General features: G+C 40.0%; 1 protein-coding gene across 1 annotated transcript in view; it reads left to right on the top strand.

Annotated features, from left to right (window-relative positions):
- ROCK1 (Rho associated coiled-coil containing protein kinase 1) overlaps window positions 1–21,667 on the top strand; it is a 132,145-nt gene that overhangs the window by 91,742 nt on the left and 18,736 nt on the right. Inside the window, exons 19-25 of the mRNA XM_004579609.3 lie at window positions 901–1,061; window positions 4,078–4,262; window positions 6,261–6,330; window positions 8,841–8,935; window positions 17,583–17,748; window positions 21,094–21,187; window positions 21,421–21,509. Of these exons, the coding sequence (XP_004579666.2) occupies window positions 901–1,061; window positions 4,078–4,262; window positions 6,261–6,330; window positions 8,841–8,935; window positions 17,583–17,748; window positions 21,094–21,187; window positions 21,421–21,509 (860 nt within the window). The remainder of the gene's footprint in view (window positions 1–900; window positions 1,062–4,077; window positions 4,263–6,260; window positions 6,331–8,840; window positions 8,936–17,582; window positions 17,749–21,093; window positions 21,188–21,420; window positions 21,510–21,667) is intronic.

Raw genomic sequence — 21,667 nt, 5'->3', positions numbered from 1 at the left:
GGGAGACCCGGAAGAGCTCCTGACATTCTGGCTTTAGATTGGCTCAGCTCCAGCCATTGCGGTCACTTGGGGAGTGAACCATCGGACGAAAGATCTTCTCTTTCTCTCCTCTTCTCTGTATATCTGCCTTTCCAATTTAAGAAAAAAAAAAAAAGAGTAACAGATCTCAGCCACTTTTTTAAAAAAAAGAGAATGAAGAAATGACAAATGTATTGGTACAGCTGAGTTTGAAATTTTGTGGTGGGAAAGATAATAAACTTAGATTCTGATTGTTTTATTTTGTTATCTAAAGGGCAATCTTAGTGACTGTGAAAGTGGATTTATAAAGTTTGAATCCTGATGATACTACTTACTAGCTGGATTACCATAAGAAAAAATTTGCTTCTCAGAATCTAAGCTACCATATTTCTGATAAAGATCCTAATTGTAAATTGATTGTCTTTAAAATGGCTTGTTGTACTACCTTAGAATCTCATTTGTCTGTTGCATAAATTAGAGTTCCTGTCATAGCCTTAAGCTTCTTAAAGTTTTTGGAACAATGCAAAGCATAAAGTAATATAATTTTTTCTGCTTTAGTTCAACTGCCTCCATTTTTCTGTTTCATTACTTTCTTTCCAACTGATCACATTCTGCCTTGAAAATGGGACTAAATCATATCATACTGTTAGGAAGAGGCTAGATTGAAAGTTTTAGTTTAACACTTTTTTATGCACTATAAACTCCCATATTTAAGATTCCCGGATAAAAATAATTCAGATGTCATTAGAACTGTAATTGTTCTAATAGAAACACAGGATAGAAACAGTAAATATTTGAAATAAATTTGCAGCTCAGGTAAAGTGAAAAGTATTAAAGTAGCCTTTCTTTGAGTATTATTCCTGTAACTCTTTGGTTTTGCAGAAATGGAAAAAAAGCTGAAAGAAGAGAGAGAAGCTCGGGAGAAGGCTGAAGATAGGGTTGTTCAGATCGAGAAGCAGTGTTCCATGCTAGATGTTGATCTCAAGCAATCTCAGCAGAAACTGGAGCATTTGACTGAAAATAAAGAAAGGATGGAGGATGAAGTAAGAAAACTGTTATTAATTTTAGTTGTCTTTTAAAAAGAAACCATCATGGGCTTGGCGGCGTGGCCTAGTGGCTAAGGTCCTCGCCTTGATCCCATATCGCCGCTGGTTCTAATCCCGGCAGCTCCACTTCCTCTCTGTCTCTCCTCCTCTCAGTATATCTGACTTTGTAATAAAAATAAAATAAATCTTAAAAAAAAAAAGAAAAGAAAAGAAACCATCATGAGAGTTGTCCATATATATATATATATATATATTTTTTTTTAATTTTTCTTTGTTTTAGACACAGAGAACCAGAATTCTCTTTACTGATTTACTTTCCAAATGCCCACAAAGACTGGGACAATTCCCTAAGCCAAAGCCAGGAGTCAGATGGAATCTAGGCCTTCCATGTGGGTTACAAGAACATAATTACTTAAGACATCCCCACTGCTTCATAAGGGTCCAAAGACAGGAAGCTAGAGACAAGAGCGGCAGCTGAGCATCAACCCCAGGTCTTCCAATGTAAGACATAGCATCTTAACTGGCTTCTTCCCCCTCAGGCTGAATGGCCACCATTATTATCTATCATTTAAATACCATGTAAGAGGTTTGAATGAAAGAGCCAACATGTATGTGTGTTCACTGCTGTGTGGTCATCCTAATACTTGGAACAATCATCTTCAAATAGATTTTGAATGAATATTCACTCTGTAGGATCTATACCTTATTGAAAACGGTAAACAAACCACTTCATTATAAGGCACCCTATAACCCCACAGAGGAGCACTGCTCTTACATTTCAAAGGAAAGTGCTGAACTGCAGTTTACTTGGCTTATGTTAATAGAAAGCACAGGGTACACATTTCCAAAGCTTTTCATCAAAAGGGAAAATTGTACACCAGTGGTTATTATGTGTGTGTTTTACTCACACACACACACACATATATATGAAATTATTTTTAAGCTGATAGTCATAAACCCTCCACAAGGAAGGGGATTGGATGTTATCTAGATTTTAAAAATTGATTCAGGCTCGGGCCCAGCGCAATAGCGTAATGGTTGAAGTCCTCGCCTTGAACACACCGGGATCCCATATGGGCGCCGGTTCTAATCCCAGCAGCCCCGCTTCCCATCCAGGTCCCTGCCTATGGCCTGGGAATGCAATCTAGGATGGCCCAAAACTTTAGGACCCTGCACCCGCATGGGAGACCTGGAAGAAGCTCTGGGCTCCTGGCTTCAAATTGGCTCAGCTCCAGCCATTGCGGTCACTTGGGGAGTGAATCATCAGACGAAAGATCTTCCTCTCAGTCTCTCCTCCTTCTCTGTATATGTGCCTATCCTATAAAAGTAAATCTTTAAAAAAGAAAAATTGATTCAGGCTCAAAAAGTGATCATTGAAGAGACCTGGCTCTTGGTTTCAAATCAGCTCCAGCCATTGCAGCCATTTGGAGAGTAAACTAGTGGGTGGAGTAAACTAGTGGTAAACTAGTGGGTGGAGTAAACTAGTGGTAAACTAGTGGGTGGAGTAAACTAGTGGGTGGAGGATCTCTTTTCTGTAGATCTGACTTTCTAATAAAAATACATGTTTTTTTTTTTTTTAAGTTAAATGCTAAGTAGGTAATAAGTAAGAGCAAAAAAAGGAACATAACTAGAGATTAAGAGGCATATTATATAGTCATGGGTGAAACTTGAGTGCCCAAATTTTGATTCGTCTTAAAATTTGGCAGAAGCTTTAGCTGAAAGCATCCTTTTAGGAAAACTATCTGGTAGAGGTATATAGAACTGATTAGAAAGAAGAGATTAGAGATACCTGTTAGAGCCAGCACAAAGGAGGAATATATATTGAAATTTATACTTAGCTGTTCTAAAACATACTTTTTTACTTCCTTTTAGTTTTCCTTGCTCTGTGCTACAGGTTAAGATTACTGAAGTCTGTGTGGCAGGAATGGTCTTGACTGCTTTGGTGCCTACAGCCCTGTGGGAGAGACATGTTAAAATTGACATTACAAACTCAACAAATAAATAAAAAGTAGATATATACAGTGTTATAGGAGTTTGTGACAAATGCAGTTTGGAAGTTTAGGAAGTGCTCATTAAGGGTCTGGCATTTGTATTGAAAGCAGAAAAAATGAAAAAATAAAAGGTCTGGCATTGTGGTTAAGCCTCTGGTAGCAGGGCTGGCATTCCATTCCGTATGGGTACTGGTTTACGTTCCAGCTGCTCCATTTCCAATCCAGCTGTCTGCTAATGCATCTAAGAAAACAGAGGAAGTTGTCCCAGCTGATTGTGTCTCTGCACCTACATTGGAAACCTGGGGGAAGCGCCTGCTCCTGACTTCATGCAGCCACTTGGGTAGAGAACCAGTGGATGCAAGATCTGTCTGTCCCACTCTGTAACTGCTTTTCAATTAAAAAAATAAGTAAGTCAGTAATTCTTTATGGAAAGAAAATTTTAAAAATGAAGAAGAAATTCAGTGTGTAAAAACTAAGAACCGTGAAGTGAGGGAATTTTGCGTTGAGGATTTGAATATAATCAGACTAGAGAAGAGTCAGTGATGAGTGGGCAGTAGGAAGAGCAGACCATGAAGAGCATTATAAAAATTTTGAGTCTGTTGGAGCCAATATCTGGTGGTAAGTACTTTGACAATATTTGTGGTATTGAATTAAATATGTGTTTAGTTTGTTTTGTAAGCTTTGGGGGATTTTTTAGACTTGAATAAATAACTTTATGAATGAACAAAATTTAAATAGCTTTTGAAGGGCTCTCCCCAGAATGGCTTTTATGATCACTTTGTATTAGAAAATTTTCTTGCTAATTGGAGCAGAAAGCAGCTGGATTCTCTTCACTGAATTAAATGTCTGAAATTTGGGGATTGACTTAATAATTTGCAAATAATAAACATGTAAAATACCAATATACCTTATTACCTTATTAGTATAAGGAGTTATAATGTACTTAATTTGTTATTTCTATTCTTTCAAATAATGTCTAACTACTAAAGAGTTTTAACCTACCAATTATGTTTCTCTCATAGGTTAAGAATCTGACTCTACAGCTAGAGCAGGAATCAAATAAGCGACTGTTGTTACAAAATGAATTGAAGTCTCATGCATTTGAAGCAGATAATTTAAAAGGTTTAGAAAAGCAGATGAAACAGGAAATAAATACTTTATTGGAAGCGAAGAGATTATTAGAATTTGAGTTAGCTCAGCTCACCAAGTAAGTCCTGATAATACTGTATTGTAATTTATTTGCCTATGTGTTCCACTGTGTGTGTGTGTGTGTGTGTTATACTTAGATTCTACAGCAGAGCAGAAGAAAAGGAAGACAGCAGGAAGACTGTAGGAATAAGAGTATTTTCTTTCAGAGAAGGTTCGCAAGTTTAGGCTTTGTAAGAACAGGTACCTAAATTTACATACAGTTATTTATAGGGGGAAAAAAAGAGATTATCAAGATTGCTGATTTTGCAATTTGTCTATGAGGGACAAATCACAATTTGCTCATTATTTTTATGTTTACATTTCTTCAGGCAAGAGTTATAAAAATCAGAGATAAATGTCTTTCTGTTAAAGCTACAGTGTCTGAATGTTGAATGTTCAGAGTTTTTAGAGATTCCTATCAACTCATTCCTTGTTATATGCTGAAAATTAAAATGCTTCTGCCAATATGAAAGCTCAGCTGTAGATAAAATTGTTAGTGTTTGAAAAAGTCATGTTTTCCATTTCCATTACCTGTCTTTTCTGTGTGAGTTGTATTTATGTGCATATTATGTAGTTGTAGCTGTCTTTCCTTTTTTTTTTTTTGTAATTGATTTATTTACTTGAAAATTGGAGTTGCAGTAGATGGGCAGAGGAAGGACTTCCATCCATTGATCTCTTCCCAAGTAGCTGCAACACCAGGACTGCACCAGGCCAAACCCAAGAACAAGGACTTTTGCTCTGATTTCCCATGTGGGTGGCAAGGAGCCAGACACTGGGGCCATCCTTCCCTACTTTTCCCAGGCCATTAGCAGGAAGTTGAATCAGTAGTTCAGTAGCTAGGACTCAAGGTGGCGCCCAAATGGGATGCCAAATTTGCAGGCAGTGGTTTACCCTGTTCTGCTACAGCATCCCCCCCCACACTGCCCCATTCCTTTCTTGTCAGTTTCTTTCTGCTTTCCTTTTATATTCCCTAGTTACTCATTTCTACCACCATCCCTCTCTTGTGCATAATTTACCATAATATATAATTATGAATTAATACGTGGTTCTGTATAATTGCTGCATATTTATTGTATAACCCTAACATGACTCTTCTCTATAAAAAAGTTACAAAAAAACTAGTTCAGTTTTATTTTGTAATATGGATTGATTTTTCTGAAATTGACCTTCATTACCAAATACATGTTCTCTATACTTTGCATGGCGTCATTATCAGGAATTAAAGTAACACTATGTGAAGAAGTATATGCACTTTAAAAGTCAAAGAGTTTGGGCCCGGCGGTGTGGCCTAGCAGCTTAAGTCCTCGCCTTGAACGCCCTGGGATCCCATATGGGCGCCGGTTCTGATCCCGGAAACTCCACTTCCCATCCAGCTCCCTGCTTGTGGCCTGGGAAAGCAGTCGAGGACGGCCCAATGCTTTGGGACCCTGCACCCGTGTGCGAGACCCGGAAGAGGTTCCTGGTTCCTGGCTTTGGATCGGTGCAGCACCGGCCGTTGCGGCTCACTTGGGGAGTGAAACATCGGACGGAAGATCTTCCTCTCTGTCTCTCCTCCTCTCTGTATATCTGACTTTGTAATAAAATAAATAAATCTTTAAAAAAAAAAGGTCAAAGAGTTATGGGCCCGGTGGCATGGCCTAGCAGCTAAAGTCCTCGCCTTAAACGCCCTGGGATCCCATATGGGCACCGGTTCTAATCCCGGCAGCTCCACTTCCCATCCAGCTCCCTGCTTGTGGCCTGGGAAAGCAGTCGAGGACGGCCCAATGCATTGGGACACTGCACCCATGTGGGAGACCCGGAAGAGGTTCCAGGTTCCCGGCTTCGGATCAGCGCAGCATTGGCCCGTTGCGGCTCACTTGGGGAGTGAATCATCGGATGGAAGATCTTCCTCTCTGTGTTTCCTCCTCTGTGTATATCTGGCTCTAATAAAATGAATAAATCTTTTTAAAAAAAGTCTAAGAGTTCTATAAAGTAGTAAAAAAAAGTATTGTTTACTGTTTCTTTCTTGTATTTGAAGACAATATAGAGGAAATGAAGGACAAATGCGGGAGCTACAAGACCAGCTTGAAGCTGAGCAATACTTTTCGGTAAGAATCATTTTTTTAAAATACCAACTCTTTTGAAATCTGACATAAAAATTAGTTTATTTCGTGTGACCTATTAGTTTTTAAATTACCACAAAGAAGTTTTTCTCCCTTTTTGTCCCTATCTGTACATTTTAATTTTGAATCTGAGTTCATGGCCTACTTAAAAAGAAATGACGGTTTTTGTACAAATATTCCCTGAATTGCTATCAAACTAGAGATAAAAATAAGGGTCTTGTTACCAGAGTTCCCAGCGTGGGGGGGGGGGGGACAGGGCAAAAGCCATATGTAGCCAGATTATGGTGAACAGGAACATGGGTTGTATAGCCCATACTCCGTGTTTCACGTCTTGACACACAGAGAAGTGGTATGCTTTCTTTCCTCTTGGTTGATGTCTTTGATGACCACAAACTTGGTTGCTCCTTCACTTTGTTGGTTGTCTCCTTTGCTGTACAACAGTTTCTCAGCTTGAGGTGGTCCGTTTGTTTCTTTTGGCTTTGACTGCCTCTGCTTTTCAAGAAGTCTAACCCAATCCCTATATCTTGGAGAGTGCTCCCTATGTTTTCTTGTAATGGGTATTTTGAAATACAGATTTTCACACAGAAAAGGAGAGAAAGAGCAAGAAAAATCTTCCAACCATTGATTTAGTGCCCAAATGGCTGCAATGGCCAGAGCTGGGCCAGTCCGAAACCAGGACCGCAAAGACTTGAGCCATCCTTTCCTGCTTTCCTGGACACATTAACAGGGAGCTGGATTGGAAGTGGAACAGCCAAGACTCAAACCAACACCCATATGGGATGCTGGTTCCTCAAGGGGAGGCTTAGCTTGCTAAGTCATAGCATTGGCCCCTATTATATAATTTATTGTAGTTTATATATAATAAATTATATTTTCTTAAAGAGTTTTAGATCAGTAAGTTTTAACAAATGTATATAATCATATGACTATCACCATAATTGACATGTAAAACATTTTCTTCTATGGGCCCGGCGGCGTGGCCTAGCGGCTAAAGTCCTCGCCTTGAAAGCCCCGGGATCCCATATGGGCGCCGGTTCTAATCCCGGCAGCTCCACTTCCCATCCAGCTCCCTGCTTGTGGCCTGGGAAAGCAGTCGAGGACGGCCCAAAGCTTTGGGACACTGCACCCGCGTGGAAGACCTGGAAGAGGATCCTGGTTCCTGGCTTTGGATCGGCGCGCACCGGCCCGTTGTGGCTCACTTGGGGAGTGAAACGTCGGACGGAAGATCTTCTTCTCTGTCTCTCCTCCTCTCTATATATCTGACTTTGTAATAAAAATAAATCTTTAAAAAAAAAAAAAAGCATTTTCTTCTCCACAAAATATTTCCTGATCACCTTTGCCGTCACTCTTCCTAATTCCATCCATAAGCAAACATTTACTCAGTTTCTATCACTATTATTTTCACCTTTTTCTAGAATTACACATACATGTAATCATATACTAGTTTTAGTACCTGGCTGGTTGGTTCGCTGGTTTTATTTCTTCCATCCTTCCTTCCCTGCCTTCTTCCTACTTTCCTTCCTTCCTTTCTCACTCTCTTTCTCTCTCCTCCCCATCTCTTTGAAACTAAGAAATAGAAAGAGACAAATACTTAAACAGAGGTCTCCTTTATTGGTTCATTCCCTTAATGCCTGCAGTGGCCAGAGATGATGGAGACCACAGCCAGGAGGACCTAGGGGATCAATCATGTGAGAGGCAAGAAACCAACCTCTTTGAGTCTTCACGCAGGCCACTCCGAATCTATGTCAAGGAGAAGCTAGAGCCAGGAATGGAATCCTAGCACTGTGTCGTGGAACACAGGCACCTTAACTGGCACACTCAGCACCTGTCCCAGCACTGCTTTCTTCTGTTCAGCATAAATTTCTTATTTATTACGTTGTAAAATTAATAATTGATTCCTTTTTGTTGCTAAGTAGTATGGACGCACTACAATTTTCTTTTTTTTTCAGATTTATTTATTTTATAGGAAAGTCAGATATACAGAGAGGAGGAGAGACAGAGAGGAATATCTTCCATCCGATGGTTCACTCCCCAAGTGACCGCAATGGCTGGAGCTGAGCCAGTCAGGAACCAGGAGCCAGGAACCTCCTCCTGGTCTTCCACGCAGGTTCAGGGTCCCAAGGTTTTGGGCCACCCTTGACTGCATTCTCAAGCCACAAGCAGGGAGCAGGATGGGAAGTGGAGCTGCTGGGATTAGAACCGGCACCCAAATGGGATCCTAGCGTGTTCAAGGCAAGGACTTTAGCCAATAGGCCACGCCGCCAGGCACAGTATAATTTTCTTAAGACATGCTGATGGATGTACATACTATTTCTAGTTTCAAGCTGCTATAAGTAACATTGTAATGAAAACTCATGTGTAATACTATGTGCAGGAATGCACACACCTGTATTTGTCATCAGCAAAATATCTGGCAGTGGAATTGTTGGGTCATGTTAATTGTCTATTAAGAAACTGCCGGGCTGTTTTATATCTTCTTATCACTTGTTTTCCAGACACTTTATAAAACTCAAGTTAAGGAACTTAAGGAAGAAATTGAAGAAAAAAACAGAGAAAATTTAAAGAAGATACAAGAACTACAAAATGAAAAGTATGTATATTTAACTTTACATGAAGCAATTCAAGCCATTCTTTTTTTTAAATTTTTATTTATTTATTATTTTTAATTCATTAATTACATTGTATTATGTGACACAGTTTCATAGGTACTTGTATTCTCCCCACCCCTCCCCAAGCCCTCCCACCATGTTGCATAACCACAGTTCAAGTTCGGTTGAGATTCCCCCATTTCAAGCATATACCAAACGTAGAGTCCAGCATCTTATTGTCCAGTCAAGTTCAACGGCTTCTTAGGTATACCCTCTCTGGTCTGAAGACAGAGCCAGCAGAGTATTATCCCGATCAATTAAAAGCTCCAACATACCATCAGCAAAAATTTACATCATTATGGAGTTAATTGACATAGTAATGAGTAACCAATATGTTAAAAGTAAATGTGAGTTCTTAACCACCTTCTGTGACCACCTCATTGACATTTCAATTTTAGTTTATACACAACATATAACATACCTAACATATCATGTTATACATAACATTGTGTCATCTTAAATTAAGGCAAACATGTGGTATTTAACCTTTTGGGATTGGCTCATTTCCCTTAGCATTATGGTTTCCAGTTTGGCCCATTTGGCCACAAAGAACTGGATTTTGTTTTTTTTAATAGCTGAGTAGTATTCCATGGAGTAGATGAACCATAGCTTTCTTATCCAATCGTCTGCTGATGGGCATTTTGGCTGCTTCCATGTTTTTGCAATTACTGATTGTGCTGCTATGAACATAGGAGTGCATGTTGGTTTCTCATAAAACAATTGTTCTGGATATATTCCTAGGAGTGCTATTGCTGGATCATACGGTATGTTGATTTTGAGTTGTTTGAATGTTCTCCATACTGATTTCCATAGAGGCTGTACCAGCCTGCAGCCCCACCAGCAGTGGAGTAGGGTTCCCTTTCCCCCCCGCAACCTCGCCAACAAGTGTTGTTGGTGCTTTTATTCATGTGGGCCAGTCTTACTGGCGTTAGGTGGTACCTCATTGATGTTTTAATTTGGATTTCCCTTATTGCCAGGGAACTTGAGCATTTTTTCATATGTTTATTTGCCATTTGCGTTTGTTCCTTTGTGAAGTGTCTGCCCATTTCCCGTGCCCATTTCTTGAGTGGCTTGTTTGTTTTGACATTTTGGTTGTTTTGTAGCTCTTTGTATATTCTGGAGATTAGCCCTCTATCACCTACGTAGTGCGCAAAGATCTTCTCCCATTCTGTGGGTTGCTTTTTTACTTTGTTGATTATTTCTCTTGCTGTACAGAAGCTTCTTAGTTTGATGAGGTCCCATTTTTTTATTCTGGTCTTGATTTCTATTGCCTTTGGTGTCCTTTTTAGGAAGTTGGGACCTACCCCTAGATCTTGCAGAGTATTTCGAACATTTTGTTCCAAAAGTTTGAAGGTTTCTGGATGTAGGTTTAGATCTGTTATCCATTTATCTTAGTGTATGGTGAAAGATGTGGGTCTATCTTTTTGTTTCTGCAGGCTATCAACCAGTTGTCCCAACAGCATTTATTGAACAGACCTTCCCATTTGCCAGGATTATCATTTGTCCTTTTGTCAAAGATTACTTGGCTGTATCTGTGTGGGTTCCCATCTGGTGTTTCTATTCTGCTCCATTGATCTTCTGCTCTATCTTTGTGCCAGTACCAGGCTGTTTTGATAACCACTGCCCTATAGTATGTCCACAGATCTGGAACTGTGATTCCCCCTGCTAACTTCCTGTTCTTCAGGATGGTTCTGGCTATTCGTGGTTTTTTGTGTTTCCAGATGAACCTTTGGATCATTGTTTCCAGTTCCGTGAAGAATGTTTTGGGCAATTTGATTGGAATTGCGTTGAATGTATATATTGCTTTTGGCAATATAGACATTTTAATGATATTGATTTTACCTATCCAGGAGCATGGGATGTTACTCCATCTTTCTAGATCTTGTTCAATTTCTTTTTTAAGTGGTTTGTAGTTTTCCTCAAATAGGTCTCCTACATTTTTGGTTAGGTTAATTCCCAGATACTTCATACTTTTCTGTTATTTTGAATGGTATTTTGCTGGTTAGATCTTTTTCCAACTTGGGGCTGTTTGCATACGCTATGGCTGTTGATTTTTGTTCATTAATTTTGTACCCTGCCACTCTACCAAACTCTCGTACAAGTTCTAGCAGTCTCTGTATTGAGTCTCTTGGCTCTCCTGTATGAAGAATCATGTCATCTGCGTATAGTGAAAGCTTGACTTCTTCGTTTCCCATTTGGATTCCTTTGATTTCTTTTTCTTGTCTTATGGCCTCAGCAAGTACCTCTAGAACTATGTTGAATAGTAGTGGAGAAAGTGGACATCCCTGTCTTGTTCCAGATCTCAGTGGGAAGGGTTCCAGTTTTTCTCCATTCAGTATGATGCTGGCGTTGGGTTTTTCATATATGGCTTTGATTATGTTGTGGATTTTTCCATATATGCCTACCTTGGTTAGAGTTTTTAGCAGGAAGTGGTGTTGGATTTTGTCGAAAGCTTTTTCTGCGGCTATTGATACTATCATGTGATTCATGTTTTTCAGTTTTTGGATGTGGTGTATCAAATTTATGGATTTCCTTATGTTGAACCACCCCTGCATTCCAGGGATGAATCCTACTTGATCCAGATGAATGATCTGTCGGATGATTTTTTGAATTCTGTTGGCTAGGATTTTGTTGAGTATCTTAGCATCAATGTTCATCAGAGAGATAGGTGTGTAGTTTGCTTTCTCTGTAGGATCTCTGTCCGGTTTTGGGATTAAGGTAATGTTGGCTTCATAAAATGAGTTTGGAAGGGTTGCTTCCTTTTCTATTGTTTTGAAGAGTTTGTAGAGGATTGGGATTAGTTCTGTTTGGAATGTTTTGTAGAATTCTGTAGTGAAGCCGTCTGGGCCTGGGCTTTTCTTTGTTGGGAGATCTTTAATCACTGATTCGATCTCTGCTTCAGTTATGGATTTGTTCAGTTCGTTTGTTGCCTCTGGGCTAAGTTTTGGCAGGTGGTGTGAGTCTAAGAATTTTTCCATTTCTTGGTGGTCTTCTGATTTGTTGGAGTACAGTGCTTTGTAGTAATTTCTAATTATGTTCTTAATAGTTGTAATGTCTGTTGTTATGTTGCCTTTTTCATCTTTGATGCTGTTAATTCTTGCTTTCTCTTGTTATTTCTTTGTCAGTCGGGCCAGTGGGGTGTCTATTTTGTTTATCTTTTCAAAAAACCAGCTTTTTGATTCGTTGATTTTGTGTATGGTTTTTTTTATTTCTATCTGGTTGATTTCCTCCCTTGTTTTGATGATTTCTTGTTTCCTGTTGTGTGTGGGGCTCATCTGCTACTGCTTTTCCAATTCCTGGAGGTGTGTGGTTAGTTCCTGTATTTGGCGCCTCTCTTGGGCCTTGACATGAGCTCCAATTGTGATGAATTTACCCCGTAGCACTGCTTTGGCCGTGTCCCACAAGTTTTGGAATGTTGTGTCAGAGTTTTCATTGGTTTCCATAAATTTTTTGATCTCATTTTTAATTTCTTCCCTGACCCATTGTTCGTTTAATAGCATATTGTTCAACCTCCAAGAGTTTCTGTATTTCCTTGGGCATTTTGAATTGCTGATTTGAAGTTTCATTCCGTGGTGGTCTGAGAGGGTACATGGTATGATTCCTATCTTTTTGAAGTTATTTTGATTTGCTTTGTGTCCTATCATGTGGTCGATCCTGGAGAAGGCGCCATGCACTGCTGAAAAAAATGTATAATCTGTGGTCTTAGGATAAAAAGTTCTATAAATGTCTACTAAGTCTAGTTGTTCTAATGTTTGTATTAGCTCTGTTGTTTCTTTGTTGAGTTTTTGTTTTGTTGATCTGTCTATAGTTGTTAGCGGAGTGTTAAGATCCCCCACTATTATTGTGTGTATATCTGTGTCTCCCCTTAAGTCTGTAAGTAATTGCTTCACGTAGCTAGGTGCATTGGAATTAGGTGCATATATGTTCACAATTGTAATTACTTCCTGGTGGATCAGTCCCTTCACCAATATATAATGTCCTTCTCTGTCCTTTTTGATGTCTGTCAGCTTGAAGTCTAGGTCATCTGAGATTAGGACAGCTACGCCAGCCTTTTTTTCTCGTCCATTGGCATGAAATGTCTTTTTCCATCCCTTCACTTTAAATTTCTTAGAGGATTTCTGGTAAGATGTGTCTCTTGTAGGCAACATATAGTTGGGTGCTGTTTGATGATCCATTCCATTAATCTGTGTCTTTTGATTGGTGAGTTTAGTCCATTTGTGTTTAGAGACAATATTGAGAGGGTGTGATTTTGGGCTTCCATGAGTGTGTGTAAGTGTGCAAGTGTGTATTTGCAACTATTAGAGTTTCTGATTGGGTGACTTTCCTTGTATGGGTTTCAGTGGGGAGGTCTTCCCATTTGCCATCTTTGATTTTGGTTTTCATTTTTTCTTTCTGGGTTTAGCACGTTCCTGAGGAGATTTTCCAGAGCTGGTTTCATGTTGATGTATTTTTCAAGTTTCTCTTTACTGTTAAAGTGTTTGATTTCATTCTCAAATACAAATGAGAGCTTTGCTGGGTACATTATTCTTGGTTGGCAGTTGTTTTGTTTCAGGATTTGATAGGTTTTACCCCATTCTCTCGTTGCTTGGAGCGTTTCTTCTGATTGGTCGGCTGTGATTCTGATTTGCCTTCCTCTGAAAGTAATCTTATCCTTTTTTCTTACTTGTCTTAGAATAGTTTCCTTGTATTCACTTGAAGGTAGCTTGAGGACCACATGTCTGGTTGAGGATCTGTTTGGATCGAATCTGCTGGGGGTTCTTTGTCCTTCCTGGATTTGTGCTGGATTTATATTTCCAGTGTTCTGGAAGTTCTCCTGTATTATCTCATTGAGCACCTGTTGCAAGCCTGTCTCCTTTTCCACTCCTTCGGGAAGGCCTATTATTCTAATATTTGATTTTTTGAGGTTGTCTTTCATTTCCTGTATGGACCTATTGGCTTTCTCCAGATTTGTCTCCAACTGTTTGATGAACTGCTGCCTTTCATTCTGAATGTCTTCCAATTCTGATATTCTGTCCTCTGTTGTGTTCATTCTGTTGGTTAGGCTTTCAATTTTGTGCTCTATATCGAGGATTCCCTTTTTGACTTGATTTATTTCTGCAGTGACATGGTTTTCAAATACCTTGGACTCTTCCCAGCGCTTCTCACTGTCTCTGATGAATTTCATCACTAGTTTCTTAAAGTCCTTATCTGGTATTTCCTCTATGTCTTCATCTTGCATCTCAGATATTGAGATTAGTTTTTGGTTGTATTGAGAGGGAGTGCTTGATCTTTCTTCTGGGTCATTGCTTTTTCTGATAATTCTCCTCATCGTGTTTTTGCTTCTTGTTGTTTTGGGATTTTAACGTCTGACTTGTTTGTCCACAGCCGTTGCCCTCAGTGCTGTAATCTGTAGGAGGTGTGATCTAGCTGCTGCTGTATGGGGTGCTGGCATAAGCATTATATTTCTTACTCTATTGGGGACAGCAGGTGATGGTGGGGTTGTTGTTGGGTTGCTTTGTTTGTGCCTGGGTTTATATTTCTGCCACCTGGCTCCGTTGCAGCTAGTTGGTTAGGAGTTGTCCTACGTGTGCCAATAGGGGTGGAGTGTAGATGATAGAATTTGTAACCTTGGGCTTCTTGTCTTTGCTCTGGGTAGTTGTATAGCTGGCGGTTCTACACCCAGCCTAACCCTCACAAATGTTTTGCCTTGCTGGGAAGCACACTGCGGTGGCCCTGCTTGCCTGTGCTTTTTCTTGGTTCAGCAGATATGTTCGGTGGCACCAGCACCTCTGAGGCTCCAGCTGAGTAGAGCAGGGGGTGCTGCCTGAGTCACCAGCTGCTTGCTGCTCAGAGTTTGTAATCTACAGCCCTGAGTTGGGTCAGGAGGCTTTGTGGGCCAGCCCTAGTGCCAGGCCCCTTCCCCTGCGGCTCCTTCTCAAAGGCGTTGCCCCACTGAGATTCACTCTGCCGAGCCTGGCCGCTGGGTGACAAGCCTGGCACAGCGGGGACTTCCGCCTCAGTGCCTAGCCAATACACTCCTCGAGGGCTTGAGGTTAGCACTGCAAGGGCCTCTTCTGCTCGAAGCTTGAAATCCCCAATCCCGGGCTGGGTTGGAAATTTCTGTGGTCCTCAGCACCGAACTCTGCTCTCCGGGATTCCCACTCAGAAGTGCTGCTCCGCTGAGAGGCGCAACACCGCCTCCCGCCACCGGGCAGGCAGCAAGCCATTCTTTTTAAGTTGAAAGTGTGTCATTATTCTCATGGAAGTAGAAAATTTTTTTTTTAAAGATTTATTTATTCTATTACAATCAGATATCTAGAGAGGAAGATCTTCCATCCGACGTTTCACTCCCCAAGTGAGCCGCAACGGGCCGGTGTGCGCCAATCCAAAGCTGGGAACCTGGAACCTCTTCCGGGTCTCCCACATGGGTGCAGTGTCCCAATGCATTGGGCCGTCCTCGACTGCTTTCCCAGGCCACAAGCAGGGAGCTGGATGGGAAGTGGAGCTGCCGGGATTAGAACCAGCACCCATATGGGATCCTGGCACATTCAAGGCGAGGACCTTAACCATTATGCTATTGTGCCGGGCCTACCAAGCCAATACTTACTGCTTATTTAAATTCAGGGAAATGGCTTAGACTGGCACTTGATTTTGATTATCATTGTATACTGAAGCCACCAAGATAGATGAGGTTTGTGTATCTCAGAGTTCCCTATTCATAAACCTATGAGGCAATATGTTTAAATGGGTGGTGATTTATGGGAATTTTTTTTAAAAGATTTGTTTATTTTTGTTGCGAAGTCAGATATACAGAGAGAAGATCTTCTATCCAATGATTTCACTCCCTAGGTGGCCGCAACGGCCGGTGCTGTGCCAATCCGAACCCAGGAGCCCAGAGCTTCTTTCAGGTCTCCCACACGGGTGCAGGGTCCCAGGGCTTTGGGCCATCCTCAACTGCTTTCCCAAGCCACAAGCAGGGAGCTGGATGGGAAGTGGGGCCGTCGGGATTAGAACCGACTCCCATTTGGGATCCTGGAACATTCAAGGCGAGGACTTTAGCTCCTAGGCCACTGCACCAGGCCCAATTTATGGGAATTTTAGCAATCTGAAGATTTCCTGTCTTCAGTTCCATATACTTATCACACGTGATAACACTGAGCCAGTACTGACATTTCAGAACCTTCTGAATTTTTGTACAATAACAATCTAAAGCTACTGGGTAGAGGGTGGGAGTAGGAGAGAAGGAAGGGGACACTTTTCATAGATTCAGTTAACTCTTCCAGGCAGTAAATTGTAACTCCAAGAGTAGGATCAGAAGATGGAAGGCAAAGGAAGGACTACTGGCTCCTATACTTTTAAGGAATGGGCAGAGTAAGAAATAAGAAGTCACCAGTATTAATTAAGAAAATTACAGTATCAGAAAAATGAGGAAACTAAAATATTTCAAGAAAAAGTATCGGCTAGCAAGTTATGGCCACCCCACTTCTAATCCTACTTCCTGCTGATGCATCTGAAAGGCAGCAGATTGTGGCCCAAATTCTTGAGTCTATGCTACCCATGTGGGATTCTAGGATATAGCCATTTAGGGTGTGAGCCAGTGAATGGAAGATCTCTCTCCCTACATTTCACTTAAAAACCAAATAGCTTAAAAAAAATAATAACATTGTGGCATCATGGATTAAACCACTACCTGCAGTGGTTAAGTCCAGACTGGTCCACTTCCAGTCTAGTCCCTGCTCCTGAGCCTGGGGCCACAGTATAAGATGGCCCAGATACTTGGGCCCCTTCACCTACGTGGACACTTGAAAGAATCTCCTGGCTTCGTTCTGTCACAGCCCTTCATTCTGACCATTTGCAACCATCTGAAGAGTGAACCACTAGAAAATTTTAAGAAGTGTTCTGTGTATAAACATTTCTTGTGTTTGTAATACCTGCATGTAAGACTTGATAATCTTATTTAATTTCACAGCATGAAGAGACTTCACAGATAATTTACTTTAATCTAATCTCACTGATTTGGTTAAATTGAGCTCAGGAAATATAGAAATTTGCCTAATGCCTAAAGTAATAGAATTAATGTCATAAGGACCCAGGTTTATCCTCCTAATTTACTGATTATCTTCCATTCCAAGTTTACAATAAATTCATTTTTAAAAGTAGACTGTCAGAAATGTGAGATGTTAAATTCATTGCATCCCAGAAGTTGCAGTGAACTTGAAGTTTGTTTTAAGCAGTAAAATCCTTCATTATTTTTAATCATTTAAAGATAGTTGTGTTTTAAAGCATTTGGCTAATTTGTAAGAATGAACTGAATTGTTTTTTGAAAGATTTGTTTTATTATTTGCTGGTTCACTCCCCAAATGGCCACAATCGAGTAAATTCGAAGCCAGGAACAGCAGCTTCTTCTGGGTCTCCCACGTGGATGCTGGGGTCCAGGGACTTGGGCAATCCTTCACTGCCTTCCTACGCCGTAAGCAGGGAGCTAGATTAGAATTGGAGCACCTGGGACTTGAAGAGGCACTCCATATTAGATGCCAGTGCCACAGGAAGAAACTGGCACCATAAACTGAACTTTTAAATATTCATCTCATTTCGAATTCTTTTTTGCAGGGAAACTCTTGCTACTCAGTTGGATCTAGCAGAAACAAAAGCTGAGTCAGAGCAGTTGGCTCGGGGACTTCTAGAAGAACAGTATTTTGAATTGACCCAAGAAAGTAAGAAAGCTGCTTCAAGAAATAGACAGGAGATTACAGATAAAGATCATGCTGTTAATCGGGTAAGTGTGATAGATAAGTTAGATGACTAAACTTGAGTTTAGTCAGTATAGCTCACACCTGAAAGTCTTAGGGTGAGTATGTGTGCGTGTCGTTTTACTTATTTATACTTTATATATGTAATCATTTTTTCTATATTTACATGTAAAATAAGTTATATAATCTAAAACAGTTGTTTATGATTGAAATTGCTAATGTATTAGGTATTTTTCCTTTCTGGCTACAGGTCCTAGTTAGTTTATGTGCAGTACTAATTTAAATTTACTTTTTTTTTTTTTTTGTATGAGAAATTATTTGTGGGTGATCTGTAAACCCATTGTGAGAACACCAATACTGTGTATAATTTACTCTTGAGGTTTGTATTATTAGCTGTATAAAAGAAATGAAAATTTATATTGGGGCCAGCATTGGAGTGTAATCTCTAAGACTGAAGCCTCCACTGCCAGCATCCAATATGAGCACTTGTTTGTGTCCCAGATGCCCCACTTCCCCTCTAGCTCCCTGCTGCTGGACTGGGAGGGACAGGGGGAAGGTGGCCCACGTGTTTGGTCCCCTGCTACCCACATGGGGAACCTGGAGGAAGCTCCTGCTCCTTCCTTTGGCTTGGCCCAGCCCCAGGAGCCATCTGGGAAATGAATCTTCAGATGGAAGTACCCCTCCCCAATTTCTGTAGTCTTTCAGACAAAAATAAATCTCCAAAAAGGAAAGTTTATTTTATTGCAAAAAAAAAATTGATTTTTAATCCATGTATACAAGGGGTCTTCAGAAGATTTATGGAAAATCTGCATTATGAAAAACCAATGTGTAGATTTCAAAACTTTTTACATCAAAATAAATTTGTCATCTTAAAATGTGTTTAATTTATTTTACTTAATTGAAAAGTAGACCTAGTGAGAGATAGATGGACAGCGAAAGCCTCCCACTTGCTACTTCACTCCCCAATTGCATGTAGCTGTTAGGGCTGGACCAGTCCAAAGACAAGGAGCTGGAAACTCAATTTAGACCTCACACGTGGATGGTGGACATCCCACTACTTGATTCATTATCTACGGTCTTCCAGGGTGCACATTAGCAGGAAGCTGGAGCTGCAACAAAAATTGAATCACACTTGGGCACGCAAAATGTCTTAACTGCCACACCAAATGCCTGTTCCAGAATCTATCTTTTAATTCTATTAGTAATTAAATTTTTTACAGTACCTTTCGTAGACTCAAAGAATCATCAAGGGAATAGTCATCAAGTGCTATGATGTCTATAAAATTACTGGGTTCAAATATCGGTTTATATGATCTTGACAAGTTGCTTTGACCTCTCTAAGCCTCGGGTTGCTCATGTATAAAATAGAAATAGGGGTCAGAGTTGTGAAGAGTGCCATGGAGAATGCTGGCTCAAGTGCTGTTTTGCTTCTAATCCAGCTTCCTGCTAATGCACCTGAGAAGGCAGCCAAAGGTGGCCCACGTACATGGGGGCCTGCTCTCTATGTGGTAGACCCAAATGGAGTGCTCGAGTCTGGCTTTATCCTGACCCAACTCTAGCCATTTGAGGAATAAACCTGCAGATGGGAGATCTGTTTCCCTTTCTCTGAAGCTTTGCCTTGCAAACAAATAAACAAATAAATAAATATACATATTGCATATGTAATAGAAATAATAATACCTATTCCAAATGAGTGCTGTGAAGATTGAATAGTCATGTAAATAGAATGATCAGTAAAAACATTACTAAAGGTAACTGATCAACAAGTGTTTTTATTGACATCATCATCAGTGTGGGTATGAGGCTCAGAGATGCATTTTTGTTTAAGATTTATTTATTTAATTTGAAAGACATAGTTACAGAGAGGGAGAGACACAGAGAGAGAGAGAGGTCATCCATCCATTGGTCCACTCCGCAATTGGCTGCAACAAGAACCAAAAGCCAGGCACCCCCTTTGGGTCTCCCAGGTGATTGCAGAGGCCTAAGCACTTGGGCTGTCCTCTGCTACTTTCCCAGGTGTGTTAGCAGGGAGGTGGATCAACAGTGGAACACCGGGGACTCAAACAGGAGCCCATGTGGTATACCAACACTGTAGGCAGCAACTTTGTGGGCTATGCCACAGCACTGGTCTGTCCCCCTGCCAGCTTTAACTTGCCTGGGATCACACAGTGGGTTAGTGGCAGAGCTAGAACTAAATGCAGACTTTAATATCCAATCTGATTCTCTTTCCATTATGTTTTATTCCCTTTTGTTCATATCTATAGCTATATAGATTGTGTGTGTATGCACACTAAAGTAATTTTGAACATTAATAATTGTTCTGAAGTGTTTCAGATTTACATCCACATTTTTTTTTATTAATTACATTGCATTATGTGACACAGTTTCATAGGCTCTAGGGTTCCTTCAACCCCTCCCCGTGTCCTCCCCCATGGTGGATTCCTCCACCTTGTTGTAGTATTACAGTTCAAATTAAGTCAAGATTCTTTCATTGCAAGCATATACCAAGCATAGAGTCCAGCAGCTTATTGTCCAGATAAATTCAACAGTTTCTTGGGGAGACCATCTCTGGTCTAAAGGTAGAGCTGGCAGAATATCATCCTGATCAATTGAACGCCCCAGCACAACATCAACAATTTATAACATTGTGGAATTAATTGACATGGTATTGAGTAATCAATATGTGAAAACAGTGCAAGTTCTTAACCACATCGTGTGACTTCTTCATTGACATTTCAATTTTTGTTTATACACAGAACCAGCTTCTATACACCTTAAAGTGGCTATAGGGTACTATTCAGCTGTCTCGTGTCTATTTTCATTTTAGTATTTAGCAGTTTATTGTGTTGAAGCATAATTTTGCTGAACTTGGCAGATTTTAGGATAGTCTAAACTGGCTTATAAATATAACAAGGCATTTGTCAACAGTTGAGGTGCAGAACAGTTTTAGGAGAGGTGTGCAGAGAAATCTTCAATACCTTAGTGAGGAGTAACTAATCTTTGTTTCCCACCTAGTAAAGTGTATGTGGATCCACGCTGACTGTTTCCTGTCTGGTTCTAAGCTTTCCTTGTATTTCTGTCTATCTGATCTAATTTTTTCTTTGGTGGGGGAGATGCTCCAGAGCGACCCTGATGGTTATTGCAAGAGAGGGTGTGGATCCAAAGTTGGAACTAAGGACCAAAGAAAGCTCCTCTCCCTAGTCTCGAAAGAACATCCACATATTTTTAAACTGGAAACTAAGCAATGTCTGTTGTTGAGCTAAATCTGACATATCTGACCTGTAGAAAATGTGAAGGATTATATTAAACTTTATTGTTTTACATGATTAATAGCAAAGCAACTGTAATTTAGACATTTGTGTTTTGTTCAGCTTGAAGAAACAAACAGCATGCTAACCAAAGATATTGAATTATTAAGAAAAGAAAATGAAGAGCTAAGTGATAAAATGAGGAAAGCAGAAGAAGGTATGTAGATTTCTTAAAATCATATTGTCAAATTAAGTTCAGTAATTAATCTTTAGCTGATGATGCTATGCATTAGATTTTTGTGATACGTGTTTTTATATGTGAAGTAACTTCTATAGCCTTAAGGCTTATATTAATCACTTTAAGTTACTATGTAGTATATACTAATTGGAATAATTAAAAACATTATTGGTTCAGAATGCAAATAATAACACTGTGTAATTTATTGACAGAATATAAGCTACAGAAAGAAGAAGAAATCAGTAATCTTAAGGCTGCCTTTGAGAAGAATATCAATACAGAACGAACCCTTAAAACACAGGTATGTAGGACATCAACCTTTTCTGTGTGTATTTGAGTAACATATTTAGAAAGATAGTTGTTCATCCTTCAATTAAAATTGAGGTTGTAAGATTTCAAAGTTTTCATTTTGTCTCAAAAACAAAATATTTTCAGTTAAGAAAGTTGCCTTGTTTAGTA

This window comes from Ochotona princeps, chromosome 18, assembly GCF_030435755.1.
Source record: "Ochotona princeps isolate mOchPri1 chromosome 18, mOchPri1.hap1, whole genome shotgun sequence".
In the NCBI taxonomy this organism is placed as follows: domain Eukaryota; kingdom Metazoa; phylum Chordata; class Mammalia; order Lagomorpha; family Ochotonidae; genus Ochotona; species Ochotona princeps.
The sequence above is the reverse complement of the archived record's forward strand: the minus strand, read 5'-3'. Positions and strand labels throughout refer to the sequence as shown.